The sequence below is a fragment of the Mobula hypostoma genome, chromosome 5 (genome assembly GCF_963921235.1).
Source record: "Mobula hypostoma chromosome 5, sMobHyp1.1, whole genome shotgun sequence".
Classification (NCBI taxonomy): domain Eukaryota; kingdom Metazoa; phylum Chordata; class Chondrichthyes; order Myliobatiformes; family Myliobatidae; genus Mobula; species Mobula hypostoma.
This window is the reverse complement of record NC_086101.1, coordinates 92,202,196-92,216,369: the sequence shown is the minus strand read 5'-3', so window position 1 is coordinate 92,216,369 and position 14,174 is coordinate 92,202,196. Positions and strand designations below refer to the sequence as shown.

At 40.0% G+C, this 14,174-nt stretch overlaps 1 protein-coding gene across 20 annotated transcripts in view; it reads left to right on the top strand.

The window, feature by feature from the left end:
- The window catches only part of LOC134346861 (R3H domain-containing protein 1-like), a 171,628-nt gene that overhangs the window by 115,173 nt on the left and 42,281 nt on the right, over positions 1-14,174 (top strand). For all 20 annotated transcript variants that reach the window (XM_063048645.1, XM_063048640.1, XM_063048646.1 and 17 more), the window contains one exon: positions 11,053-11,176. In XM_063048645.1, the coding sequence (XP_062904715.1) occupies positions 11,053-11,176 (124 nt within the window). The remainder of the gene's footprint in view (positions 1-11,052; positions 11,177-14,174) is intronic.

The following is a 14,174-nucleotide window of genomic DNA, read 5'->3' as shown; positions in this document are numbered from 1 at the left end:
GGGCGGCACTGCGTGCTGAGTGCCAACAAAATGTTTGGTGCCAGAAGTTCAATGCCTTAAACTATATAGGAAAAAAAGATGGCTTTACCCTTAACCTACAATATTTTTCATCTTCCACTGTTGCCTAGATTCTGGAATGGTCTCCAGATTGGAAAGTGACCCAGATAGTGAATTAAATATGTAGCCACTTTGTCTAATTATCATAGGGGAAATGTGAGCATCTGATGTCACCTGTCCCATGATCCTCTCATATCCCTTTTGCCAATCACCTGTCCAGCTCTTGGCTCCATCCCTCCCCCTCCTGTCTTCTCCTATCATTTGGGATCTCCCACTTTCAAATCTCTTACTATCAGTTAGTCCTGACCAAGGGTCTCAGCCCGAAACGTCGACTGTACCTCTTCCTAGAGATGCTGCCTGGCCTGCTGCGTTCACCAGCAACTTTGATGTGTGAAGCTAGCAATGTGATTGGATGGGATAAAGAAAAGTATTTGACATCATTGCCTTTTTTTTAAGGTTATTATAAAAGAGTAACTAAGTGAACTTGTGTTTTGAATTTTCAAAAATCATTTAGTACGGTATTACAATGGAAGTTGTACACAATTAAGGATCTTAAGATTGGTACTACATTGTTCAGATTAAGGATTTATTAATGGACATAACAGAATGGGAGTCATTGGATTATTTTTGGGCTGGTAAACTAACTTTACATTCTACTTGGGTGAGGAGACTTGGTGTAATGTATCCAAGTTTGCTGATGGTGAGCTGCCTGTGAATTATGGGGTGGACTTAAGAGGTTATTTTATAAAGAACAATAAAAATGACGAATATTTTTAAAGTGAGACTCTTGGTGTTCAGGGGGACCTTTGTATCCTTGTGCCTGACTTGCATAGTCAATAAGTAAAGCAAATTTATTTCAGAGAAATTTTCCTGTAGGGATAACTTGTTTATTGTAATTATGCAGTACCTTGGTGAGATCAGAATATAGTATGCAAAAGTGGAGTGTAATGAATATTGACTAATCTAATTTCTGGAATGAAGGGAATATTTTCTTAATGAAACACTGAGTAAAACTAAGGTTTATTTCCCTACAAAAAAAGGTAGCGGCTTGTCCTGGGGCTGAATGGCTGTGTATATGAGTGGGTGGGAGGGATGGGAAAGGGACTGGTTTTGCTGGTGTTATTCTGTGGAACATTGTGGGCATATAATATTGGTGCTGCAATGCGTGGTAATACTTGTGGGCTGCCCCTGTGCTGGTTGTTAATGACGGATTTCAATGTAGATGTGATCAATTAAGTTCAGATTCATAGACATAAAAAACAGCTCGGGAGGAGCAAGTGACCCTCTTGAAAACTGATGACGATAGTGTTATTGACTTACCATCTGTATTTGCAAGACAAAACCTCCTGTGAGAAATTGATACTAAATTAAGGATACAGACATAGCAAAATTAACATTTGGCAATTTACAGTAATGGGTATACAATTAATGATGAACATAAGGGTGACTTGATTTTAAGTGGGGGGAAGAAAGTGATAGACTCAGAATCAGATTTATTATTATGACTTACGTGACATGCATTTTGTTGTGCAACAACACGTCGGCATTAATTACAGAATATTACAAAAACAAAAGAGGTAGTGTTCATGGGCTGTTCAGAAATCTGATGGTGAGGTGGGAGGGGGGAGAAGCTGTTTTTGAATCATTTAATATTGGTCTTGAAGATCTTGTACTCCTTCCGGATGTGTTTTTTTTTGAGAAGAGGATTTGTCCTGTGTGGCGAAGGTCCTTGGTGATGGATGTAGCTTTCTTGAGACATTGCTTTTTGAAGATGCCTTCAATGGTGGCGACGGTTGTGCCTATGATGGAGATGGCTAAGTCTACAACCCTCTGCAGACTCTTGTGATCCTCTGCACTGGAACCTCCATACTAGGCTGTGATGCTACCAGGCAGAATGCTCCCCATCATACATCTGTTTTGCCTTTGTTCTTGTTCTGCCATTCAGTAAGATCAAGGGTAGTCTTTTACCTTAGCACCACTGCCCTGCACTAACTTCATGTTCACTGATGCCCTTGATATCTTAAAAAGTATACATCTTCGTTTTGAATATAGCCAGTGATTGAGCTACTACTGCCCTCTTGGGTAGAACATTTCAAAGACTCACTACCTACTCATAAGAAAGTTCTCCTTATTTGTGTCCTGATTTTGCATCCGTTTCTTTTGTCATATTGATACCAACAAAGAAAATGTGATTCCCACATCTACCCAGGCAAGCCCTGTAAGAATTTTCTATGTTTCAAATGTTATCTTTCATTTAAAAAAATTCTGGAATTATTGATACATTTTGTTTTATCTCTTGTATAACAAATCAGCCTTCCCAGAATCAGCTTGGTGATCTTGTACTGCACTTTCTTTCTGTCAGAATTATGTGCTTCCTTAGACAGAAAACATATATTCCAGTTATGGATCACCATGTCCATATACAATTGAACCAATGCGCTTTTATATTCAGACCCACTTGGGCACGTGGCCAAGTGGTTAAGGCGTTCACCTAGTGATTTGAAGGTCACTAGTTCGAGCCTCAGCTGTGGCAGCGTCTTTGTGTCCTTGAGCAAGGCACTTAATCACACAGACTTCCAATCTGCGCCTTGTAAGGCATGAAAATGCCTGACGCAGGCCTCTCATGGTCTGAGCCGACGTTTCCCCCCTTCCCTTCCAATGAAGGCCATTGTATTGGTGATGGTTGCTTGGGACACTGCTTTTTGAAGATACCTTCAATGGTGGGGAGGATTGTGCCCATGATGGAGCTGGTTGAGTCTACCTCTGCCTTCCTACTTGTTTGCTTTAAGAAAAAATTCCAGTAATTTGTGCACAAGGGGGTCTCAGTCAGAAATGTTGACTGTTTGTTTCCTTCCATGGATGTTGCCTGGACCTGCTGAGTTCCTCCAGCTATGTGTGTGTTGTTTGGCTTCCTCTTTGTTAACCCACTTGTTTTTATAGCAAATCAACTGTTGCTAGCCAAAGAAGCATTCAAGCTGTTGTCAAGCGTTGCCAGTGACTATATTGCATATTAGAAGATTTGGTTTGTCACAAAGCCTAGCAAATTTCTCCAGGTATACCATAGAGGGCATTCTGACTGGTTGCACTAGTGTCTAGTATAGAGATGCCAATGCACAGGATCAGAAAAAGAGACTAAGTGTTATTAAACACAGCTAGCTCAATCATGGACATAAGTCTCCCCACCATCAAGGACATCTTCAAAAGGCGATGTTTCGAGAAGGCAACATTGATCATTAAAGACCCTTGACATACAGGACATGCCCTCTCCTCATTCCTACCATCTGTGGGGGGGGGAGGGGGAAGAGAGGGCAGAAGAGCCTGAAGACACGCACTTAGTGTTTTAGGAACAGCTGCTTCCCCTCTGCTTTCTGAAAAATCCATGAACACAATCACTATTTTGCTCTCTCGCACAGTTTACTTTTTTATATTTTTCATCACTTTAGATGTATAATTTTGCATTCAACTTGCTGTGTTATTGAGTATACTAAATTATAATACTCAGGACTTACTACTCACAGAAGATTAATTCATGACACTAACTCTTGACAATGTAGTCTTCATTTGTGATAGTTGCTTTGAAGATGGTGTTAGGACTGCTTAATCAAGAACCTCGTGGTCCTCAGATAGTTCATTCAGGGGTTGAGTAATTAAATCACATCTGCTGCATTTTTCCCTAATTTTAGTCACCTTTACAACCATGTCTGCTCTATTAATCTTTTATCCACCCCGAATTTGCTTAGTAAGTCGTTTGGTTCCACTTCCCTTCTCCCAATAGATTGATGCTCGTGTAAAGTGGGCTTGTTTCTTAATGTTTTGTAGAGTTTTAACTGCTGGCCACATAGCCACACCATACGCACCAATACTTCTCAGTCTCACCATTTTGCCAAGTGGATGACCTCACATTTTTCTACTTTATATTTCATTCAGAATATGCTTGGCCATTCAGTTGCACTGTTTATATCCTACTGAATTCTCTCTGCATGCTTCTCATAGTTCATATCATTGGGAAACTTGGATAATTTACATTTGATACCCTTATTTGAATCATGGGTGTAGATTGTGAAGTTTGGGTGTCACCACCAATCATAACTTCCCAGCTGGAAATGACCCATTTATTCCAAATCCCTGTTTTCATTCTTTAATTGACCCCAGATCTGTGTGTGCTAATCTCTTGTATAGCTCCTTATGTGAAGGGCTTTTGCAAGATCAAGCACATTAAGTTCAAGTTGATTTTATCTTCATTCAGCCTCCGTGTATACATGTGTACTGCCAAAGGAAACGGCACTCCTCAGAACCAAGGTGCACACCACGAGTTTCAGAAGTAAACAGTATAACGCTGTTAGCGCTTCATGCGTGATGATACGTGATGTAATTGGTTCACTGTCATTTATTCTGCTTGAAGCTGCTCAAAAAAATTCCAAGACTAGTCATGTATTCTCTTTTCATGTGTCCATATTGACCCTGCACAATCCTCCATTTCTAAGAGCCTTCTTACCACTTCCTAAATAGTTTGTTGCATATTAGAATAACTGTCTGAGAAAAAGTTTTTGTCTTCCTTAAATGCTGTGGTTATATTTGCTGCTTTCTAAACTGTGCAAGAGGCTGTTATTTTGCGTAGGGACTTTTCACCTCGAGTTCCATTATTTTTTCTAATTATAACTTTATAATAATACTCATTTAAATCTAGTGCCATTAAGTTCTCTGCGTCTTCAGTGAAAACATACACAAAATATTAAAATAATTTCATTACCTTGACCTTATTTTCCAGTATAACTTACTCTTGACTCAATCCATAAGGAACCCAAGTGAACTTGCTTTGTACATGTCTTTAAGGATTCTTACAGTTCTATTCTTTCTTTCTTCCCTATCAATGTGTTAATCCTCTGCTGAGTTCTGAAATCTTCCCAGTCCTTGGTTTCCTGCTTTTATTTCTGGCAGTGTTCATGTGCCTTTTCCTTTGATCTAATATTATTCTTAGTTTCTTTTGATAGCTACAGCTGGATCAAATTGTTTATTTCCTATGTCCTAAACAAGCACTTGTAAACTAATTGTTAATTCATTTAATGCCTATCATTGCTTTTTGTTTGCATAACTTTTAATATAGCTTCGTGGTCTACCATACCTTAAGATGTAATTTGCCTTACTCAGAGTTAAGACCTCAGTTTTAAATTAAACAAAATACTGTGGATTCATATGCAGAGAACTATATCATGATATCATTTCTGTTATCTCTTTTACAGCCTTGAGACATCCAAATACCCTGCACAGGCAATGAAATATGTATACTGCAGTGTCCTAAACGATAATGTAATTCTTTTGCCTCATTTTAAAAGAAGAACGAGTTTAAAACCAAAACAACTTCAAACAAAACCTCTATCAAATCTTCTCTCATTCTCCCTTGAGCATAGAAAAATTAGGGGAGATTTGATCGAGGAATACAATATATGAGTGGTATTGGCAGAGGCTTTTTCCGCTGAGGTGAGACTAGAACTAAGCGTCATAGGTTAAGACTGAAAGGGGAAATGTGTGCAATAAAGGAACAGCAGTTATAATGGGTGACTTCAGTCTACATGTAGATTGGGTGAATCAAATTGGTAAAGGTGCTGAGGAAGATAATTTCTTGGAATGTATGCGGGATGGTTTTTTGAACCAACGTGTCGAGGAACCAACTAGAGAGCAGGCTATTCTAGACTGGGTTTTGAGCAATGAGGAAGGATTAATTAGCAATCTTGTCGTGAGAGGCCCCTTGGGTAAAAGTGACCATAATATGGTGGAATTCTTCATTAAGATGGAGAGTGACATAGTTAATTCAGAAACAAAGGTTCTGAACTTAAAGAGGGGTAACTTTGAAGGTATGAGACGTGAATTAGCTAAGATAGACTGGCAAATGACACTTAAAGGATTGACGGTGGATATGCAATGGCAAGCATTTAAAGGTTGCATGGATGAACTACAACAATTGTTCATCCCCGTTTGGCAAAAGAATAAATCAAGGAAGGTAGTGCACCCGTGGCTGACAAGAGAAATTAGGGATAGTATCAATTCCAAAGAAGAAGCATACAAATTAGCCAGAAAAAGTGGCTCACCTGAGGACTGGGAGAAATTCAGAGTTCAGCAGAGGAGGACAAAGGGCTTAATTAGGAAGGGGAAAAAAGATTATGAGAGAAAACTGGCAGGGAACATAAAAACTGACTGTAAAAGCTTTTATAGATATGTAAAAAGGAAAAGACTGGTAAAGACAAATGTAGGCCCCCTACAGACAGAAACGGGTGAATTGATTATGGGGAGCAAGGACATGGCAGACCAATTGAATAATTACTTTGGTTCTGTCTTCACTAAGGAGGACATAAATAATCTTCCAGAAATAGTAGGGGACAGAGGGTCCAGTGAGATGGAGGAACTGAGTGAAATACATGTTAGTAGGGAAGTGGTGTTGGGTAAATTGAAGGGATTAAAGGCAGATAAATCCCCAGGGCCAGATGGTCTGCATCCCAGAGTGCTTAAGGAAATAGCCCAAGAAATAGTGGATGCATTAGTGATAATTTTTCAAAACTTGTTAGATTCTGGACTAGTTCCTGAGGATTGGAGGGTGGCTAATGTAACCCCACTTTTTAAAAAAGGAGGGAGAGAGAAACCGGGGAATTATAGACCGGTTAGCCTAACGTCGGTGGTGGAGAAACTGCTGGAGTCAGTTATCAAAGATGTGATAACAGCACATTTGGAAAGCGGTGAAATCATCAGACAAAGTCAGCATGGATTTGTGAAAGGAAAATCATGTCTGACGAATCTCATAGAATTTTTTGAGGATGTAACAAGTAGAGTGGATAGGGGAGAACCAGTGGATGTGGTATATTTGGATTTTCAAAAGGCTTTTGACAAGGTCCCACACAGGAGATTAGTGTGCAAACTTAAAGCACACGGTATTGGGGGTAAGGTATTGGTGTGGGTGGAGAATTGGTTAGCAGACAGGAAGCAAAGAGTGGGGATAAACGGGACCTTTTCAGAATGGCAGGCGGTGACTAGTCGGGTACCGCAAGGCTCAGTGCTGGGACCCCAGTTGTTTACAATATAAATGACTTGGATGAGAGAATTAAATGCAGCATCTCCAAGTTTGCGGATGACACGAAGCTGGGTGGTAGTGTTAGCTGTGAGGAGGATGTTGAGAGGATGCAGGGTGACTTGGATAGGTTGGGTGAGTGGGCAAATTCATGGCAGATGCAATTTAATGTGGATAAATGTGAAGTTATCCACTTTGGTGGCAAAAATAGGAAAACAGATTATTATCTGAATGGTGGCCGATTTGGAAAAGGGGAGGTGCAACGAGACCTAGGTGTTATTATACACCAGTCATTGAAAGTGGGCATGCAAGTACAGCAGGCGGTGAAAAAGGTGAATGGTATGCTGGCATGTATAGCGAGAGGATTCGAGTACAGGAGCAGGGAGGTACTACTGCAGTTGTACAAAGCCTTGGTGAGACCACACCTGGAGTATTGTGTGCAGTTTTGGTCCCCTAATCTGAGGAAAGACATCCTTGCCATAGAGGGAGTACAAAGAAGGTTCACCAGATTGATTCCTGGGATGGCAGGACTTTCATATGAAGAAAGACTGGATGAACTGGGCTTGTACTCGTTGGAATTTAGAAGATTGAGGGGGGATCTGATTGAAACGTATAAAATCCTAAAGGGATTGGACAGGCTAGATGCAGGAAGATTGTTCCTGATGTTGGGGAAGTCCAGAACGAGGGGTCACAGTTTGAGGATAAAGGGGAAGCCTTTTAGGACCGAGATTAGGAAAAACTTCTTCAGACAGAGAGTGGTGAATCTGTGGAATTCTCTGCCACAGGAAACAGTTGAGGCCAGTTCATTGGCTATATTTGAGAAGGAGTTAGATATGGCCCTTGTGGCTACGGGGATCAGGGGGTATGGAGGGAAGGCTGGTGCAGGGTTCTGAGTTGGATGATCAGCCATGATCATAATAAATGGCGGTGCAGGCTCGAAGGGCCAAATGGCCTACTCCACCTATTTTCTATGTTTCTATGAGGGGGGAGTTTCTTCACTCAGAGGTTGGTGAGAGTGTGGAACGAGCTGCCAGCAGAAGTGGTGGATATGGGTTTTGTTTTCAACATTTTAAGAGAAATTTGGTTAGTTAAATGGCTGGGAGGGATATAAAGGGTTCTGGTCAGGCTGCAGGTTGATGGAACTGGGCAGATTAACAGTTTTGGCACAGCCTAAGCGTGCCGAGGGGATAGTTTCTGTGCTGTAGTGTTCTATAACTTTAAACCCTGGAAAATAGATTTTGCCAATTTGCTCATTAATAACTGAAAGCAGAACAAAAAGCAGGAAGTAAAATGTTGTAGGCTCTCATAAGTTGCCTCCAATCTTAGTAGATCAAAGAGACCACAAATACATTTATTGAGGGTAGCTCTTGCGTGACTAAGCTGATTGACATTTTGAAGAGATGACTGAAGCAGTGGCCAGAATACTGTCAAATGCCTTCTGGAATTTGCATCTTTTGATGAGGTTCGTCAGTAGATGCTGTTATAAGATCTAAAGGCTTGTGCAATTGAAAGGAAATGATTGTAAAATTGACTGACCAGGCTTGACATAACTAGCAGATCCTCTAGAAGGCAAGGCATGACAGTAGCAATGCAGGTGGAGCAGTAAATTAAGCTCTTGGGCAAAACCATGGCAAATAATTTATTTTTGTTGCTAACGTTGTGCTTTAAAAATGTTTTTTCAGATGTATTACTAAATTACTGTTGGGATCAGCAGTACTTGTCACTGGTAATTATATCACTGAGCACGATAGGAGAACGGGCAAGGAATCAGCAGGTGGAATACCATGTTGGAAAGCGTATGGTCATGCATTTTGGTAGAAGGAATAAAAGCATAGAATATTTTTTAAACAGGGAACAAATTCAAAAATCAGAAGTGCAAAGGGACTCGGGAGTTCTAGTGTCGGATTCCCTGAAGGTTAACTTCCAGGTTGTATCATTTGTAAGGAAGGCAAATGCACTGTTAGCACTCATTTCGAGAGGACTAGAATATAAAAGCAAGGGTGTAATGCTGAGGCTTTGAAAGGCACTGGTGAGGCCTCACTTGGCGTGTTGTGATCAGTTATAGGCCCTTTAGCCGATAAAGGATGTGCGGACATTGGAGAGTTCAGAGGAAGTTCACGAGAATGATTCTGAGAAAGAAAGGGTAATCTGAAAGGGTTAGTAGGCTGTGGAAGCCAGGTTATTGGTGTATTTAAGGTGGAGGTTGATAGGTTCTTAAATAGTCAGGGAGTGGCAGGTTATGGGGAGAAGGCGGGAGAATGGGGTTCAGCCATGATGAAATGGTGGAGCAGACTTGATGAGCTGAATGGCCAAATTCTGCTCTTGTCTCTTATGGTCTTGTGGAAACAAACCAAAGTCTACCAGAAAACTATTCCAAAATGCACAGACTGTCCACTCATTTACTCTAGTAGAATGTCTATAATGAGTCTTCTCAGCCATAAAATTGAAACAGGACTATGTGCAAGTGTGAACTCACGATAATTTTTTTATATGAAGTAGATAAATATATTTTTAAAAGGTCCATTTAAATTGGCAGAAACCAATGGATGGTTGATATTACAGCAACATTATTTTAGCAAAGGATTGTTTCTCCAGGGGGGAAAAAAGAATGAATAGAACACAAGATTAAAGACCAAGAGCAAAATTAGGCCATTTGGCCTATCAGGTCTGCTCCGCAATTCAGTCATGGCTGATTTATTTTCCTTCTCAACCCCATTCTCCTGTCTTCACCGTGTAGCCTTTGATGGCCTTACTAATCAAGAATCTATCAACTTCTGCTTTAAACCTAGCCAATGGCTTGGCCTTCACAGCCATGTGTGGCAATGAATTCCATAGATTCACCATCCTCTAGCCAAATAAATTAACCCCTCATCTCTGTTCTAAAGGAACATCGTTCTATTCTGAGGCTGTGCCCTCTGCTCCTAGACTCTCCCACTGTTGAAGACATCCTATCCACGTCTACACTATACAGGCCATTCAATATTCAGTGGGTTTCATGATTAACAAGTTGCCACAACTAACATTGTTGCGAACAGATATGTATAAAGTTAATCAGTCACTTAAAGCAATGTAGTCATTGGGTTTGATTGGCAGAGGAATTGGTATTGGTTTATTATTGTCATGTGCAATGAAATACTTTTGTTTTCATGCCATCCAACCAGGCATTCCATATTAAAATACATCAAGGGATTAAGGAGGAGAATGTAATGCAGTGTATCATGTTATAATTACAGAGAAAGTGCAGTGCATGTAGACAATGTAAGGGCCTTAGAGGTAGATTGGGAGATCAAGAGTTCCTCTTGTAGCACAGGAGAAGTCCATTCGAGATGCTAATAACAGCAGGATGGAAGCTGTCTTGAGCTTAGTGATGCATGCTGTCAAGTTTCTGTATGCTGTACCTGATCGAAGAGGGTAAGAGAGAATGCCTGAGAAATGTCTTTGACTATATTGGCTGCTTTCCCAAAGCAGCAGCAAGTGTATATGGACCCAGAGGAGGAGAAGCTAGATTTTGTGATCATTCATAACTACAATTTCTTGTGGTCTTGGGCAGAGCAGTTGCCGTAACAAGCTATGATCCATCCAGATACTGTCATGCTTTCTGTGATGCATATTTAATGCTAATTACTAGGTAATGAGCAGGAAACATGCATTCTGGTAACATTATATACTGATTATTGATATTTAAGAATATACTAACAAAATCCCTTTGCAGAATGGCTATATCAATGTGTAATATTTTGGGACTCTAAAAGGTAATAGGTATTTTTATTTGGGGTGGGTAATGGAAAACACCCATGTACAAATAAATGTTGAGGTGAGTCTTTAAGTCCTATTTCTATGATATAATTTGTATAAAAACTTCTGGTGTGTTTAATCGGTTGTTAGATATTGTATCAAGGGAACAATCCTTTACAAGAACTGTTCTGTTTTTTTTTCAGCTGCCTAGTTGTTTCTGTGCTCCAGGTCAGTACCCCCATTCCAATCAGCAGTATCGGCCTATAGCCCCCGTCCATTTTAACACTCAACAGAATCAGCCCTTGTCTCAAACTACCCCGCAAGCAGGTTGGTTTCTATTTGAGTATGTTTTTTTACTTCATATGATTTTGTAATGTTTGTAAGCATCTGTCTTGATTCTTAATCAGTCAATGCACTTTTTAAGAAAATTAATGTTGCAAAGAGCTGAAAGAAAACTATAACGCTCGCACTTCAAATATTCCTGCTGTGAAAACAAGTGACACTGAATGATTAGATGTGGGATTTCTTGGTGAACTTCAAACTTCTGTCAGTTTCACTTTTTGCATACGTTTGTGGATGTTGAATTTGAACTACTACTTTTAGCATTTCTAAGAGTTGTTGAATACGGGGCCGGAGCACTGTCTGAGAGTGGTATGTTTCTCACAGTGAACCGGTCTCTTTTTCAGCTTCTTCTTAAACTACGAGGGAAGTTATCTAGATCAGTGACTTACGATGTAAATATGAACTTTTGTGGACTTAATCTTGAGCAACACGTACAAAGTGATGGAGGAACTCAGCAAGTCAGGCTGCGTCTATGGAGAGGAAGAAACAGTCGACGTTACAGACCACAACCCTTCAACAAGACTGGAAAGGAAGGGGGAAGAAGCCAGAATCAGAAAGTGCGGACAAGGGAAGGAGTACAAGCTTGCAGGCGATAGGTGAAACCAGGTGAGGGGGACAGTGGGTGGCTGAGGGAGGGTTGAAGAAAGATACTGGGAGGTGATAGGTGGAAGAGGTAAAGGGCTGAAGAAAGAATCTTCAGGAGAAGACAGTGGACCATGGGAAAAAGGGAAGGAGGAGAAGCATCTGAGGGAGGTGGTGGTCAGGTGAGGAGAAGAGAAAGTGGTGAGAGGGGAGCCAGAATGGAAGGAGAGAACAGGGAAAGGGAGAAATTACCAGAAGTTAGAGAAATTGATGTTCTTGCCATCAGGCTAGAGGCTACCCAGGTAGAATTGAGTGTTGCTCCTCCAACCTGAGTGTGGCCTAATCATGACAATAGAGGAGGCCATGAACTCACATATTTGAATGGCTTGTTGAATTGAAATGGGTGGCCAATGGAAAATCCTGCCTTTTTGTGGCAGACAGTGAAAGTGCTTGACAAGCAGTTTCCCTGTCTACGTCAGGTCTCATCGGTTGCCATACAGTGAGCATCAGATACAGTATGTGACCCCAACAGACGCTTGGATGAAGTGTCGTTTCACCTGGAAGGACTTTTTGGGGCTTTGAATGGTGAAGGAACAAATGTAGCACTTGTCCCGCTTACAGGGATAAATGTCAAGAGGAAGTTGTGTGGAGGGAGAAGTGAAGAAGGGAGTCACTTAAAGAGTGATTCCTATGGGAAGTCAAGAGTGAGGGAAGGGGGAGGAAAAATGCGCTGAGGGGTAGGATCCCATTGCAGATGGCGGATGTTACAAAGAACAATATGCTGGATACAGAGGCTCGTGGGGTAGTAGGTAAGTTACAGAAAATGATGAGCTTGATACTGAATATAGGCTTAATCTTTTATCTTTACCCCTTTCAAATACCAGAATGGGATTGCTGCTCGGTTTCAATGGCTGAAATTCAGTATGAAAGAATATTAGCGAGCTATTTTCATCATCATGATAACAAGTCAAGAATTCTTCATTTTTCATGGTGTTTCTAATTTGGTTCATTATCGTATAAATCATAAAATGTGCCAGATTTTCTGCTTAAATTAGGGCGCAAAATTCTTTCACTCATGGTAAAATATCTAAGATACTAAGTAATGTTTCATTTATTTTTGTGACAAATAAGGTGAGTAAAAACATCTAAAAATGGAATTGTGATTGTGGCTGTAAGGAAGGGTTCCAATTTATTAATTTACATCGCCCTACTTTTTTTCTCTTCAGGGGAAATTGATCATAGTTTGCTCTGCAGTACCGAAATAATTGAAGCTATTCACAGTGGTGGTGCAGTCTCCTGCCAGTTTCAGTGAGAATTTTAGATGGTTGCCATGGATAACATCAATCATGTAATTTGGCCATTGAACCTTTCTGCTAAAAATAGAACATCCTTCTAAGACAAGTATTTTCTCAGCATGTTGGATAGCAGGTGCTCCAGCATAAAAGGAAATATTGTGCTGTTTGTTTTAGGATTTTATTGAATATTTAAAATTAAAAAAACTTAATCCACAATGATTTATGATTTTTTAAAAAGTCTACAGTATATTTAAAAATAGTTAATATCTGCATTAATTTAAAACACAGACATGACAATTTGGTATCTTCATCCTGAATAAAATAATGAAAAGCTTGTCAATTTGAATCTGTAAGTTGACATTAAAAGTACCAAAAATTCTGACAAGTACTGTTTATTGCATATTTTGCATTTTGTAGTTTTGTCAAATCTTTCTGTAATATGGAAAGGAACAGACATGAATAAACACTGGCAGTGATATGACAAGAAATGATGTCATTTTATAGAACATGAGATGCAGCCCATCATATTCTGCTTCCTTCCTAATTGAACCATATCTTCAACAACATCTATGTATATGTGTATGTTTTAATTTGTCATTTGAAAAGTATTTCAGATTTTGTTTTCAGTGCTCGCTCTTGTTACTCATTTTGTTACCATTCATGTGTATACAGCTTTTTAAAAAGAATATTCCTAACCTTTCATTACAATTTTCCATTATCTCCTTAAATTTAAGTCTTCCAGTTACTGAGTATTCCTTCAGCATGACCCTGCAACAATCCATTCATGGTCCACTTTTCTTAGTCATTATCCTGTTAACCTATTGGCAACAACATAAGCAGACTAGGGTTCATTTTCTATGTCCACTTTTGAAGCATACAACTTTATCAGGTCACCATCTTTAAACCAAACTGCATTGTAAGAATGAAAATACAATAGTTTAGGTTTCTTCCACAGAAGTGATGGTATAGCTGAAGCCATCATCCTCAATCCAGCCCAATTTCAGTACTTTTTTTTCCCTCACAACAGGCTGGCCTACACTTCTACACTGAAAAATTTGGCTTTCCTGTTCTTTCCCACTGAGTTCCTGATTCCATGTCTTCTGGTG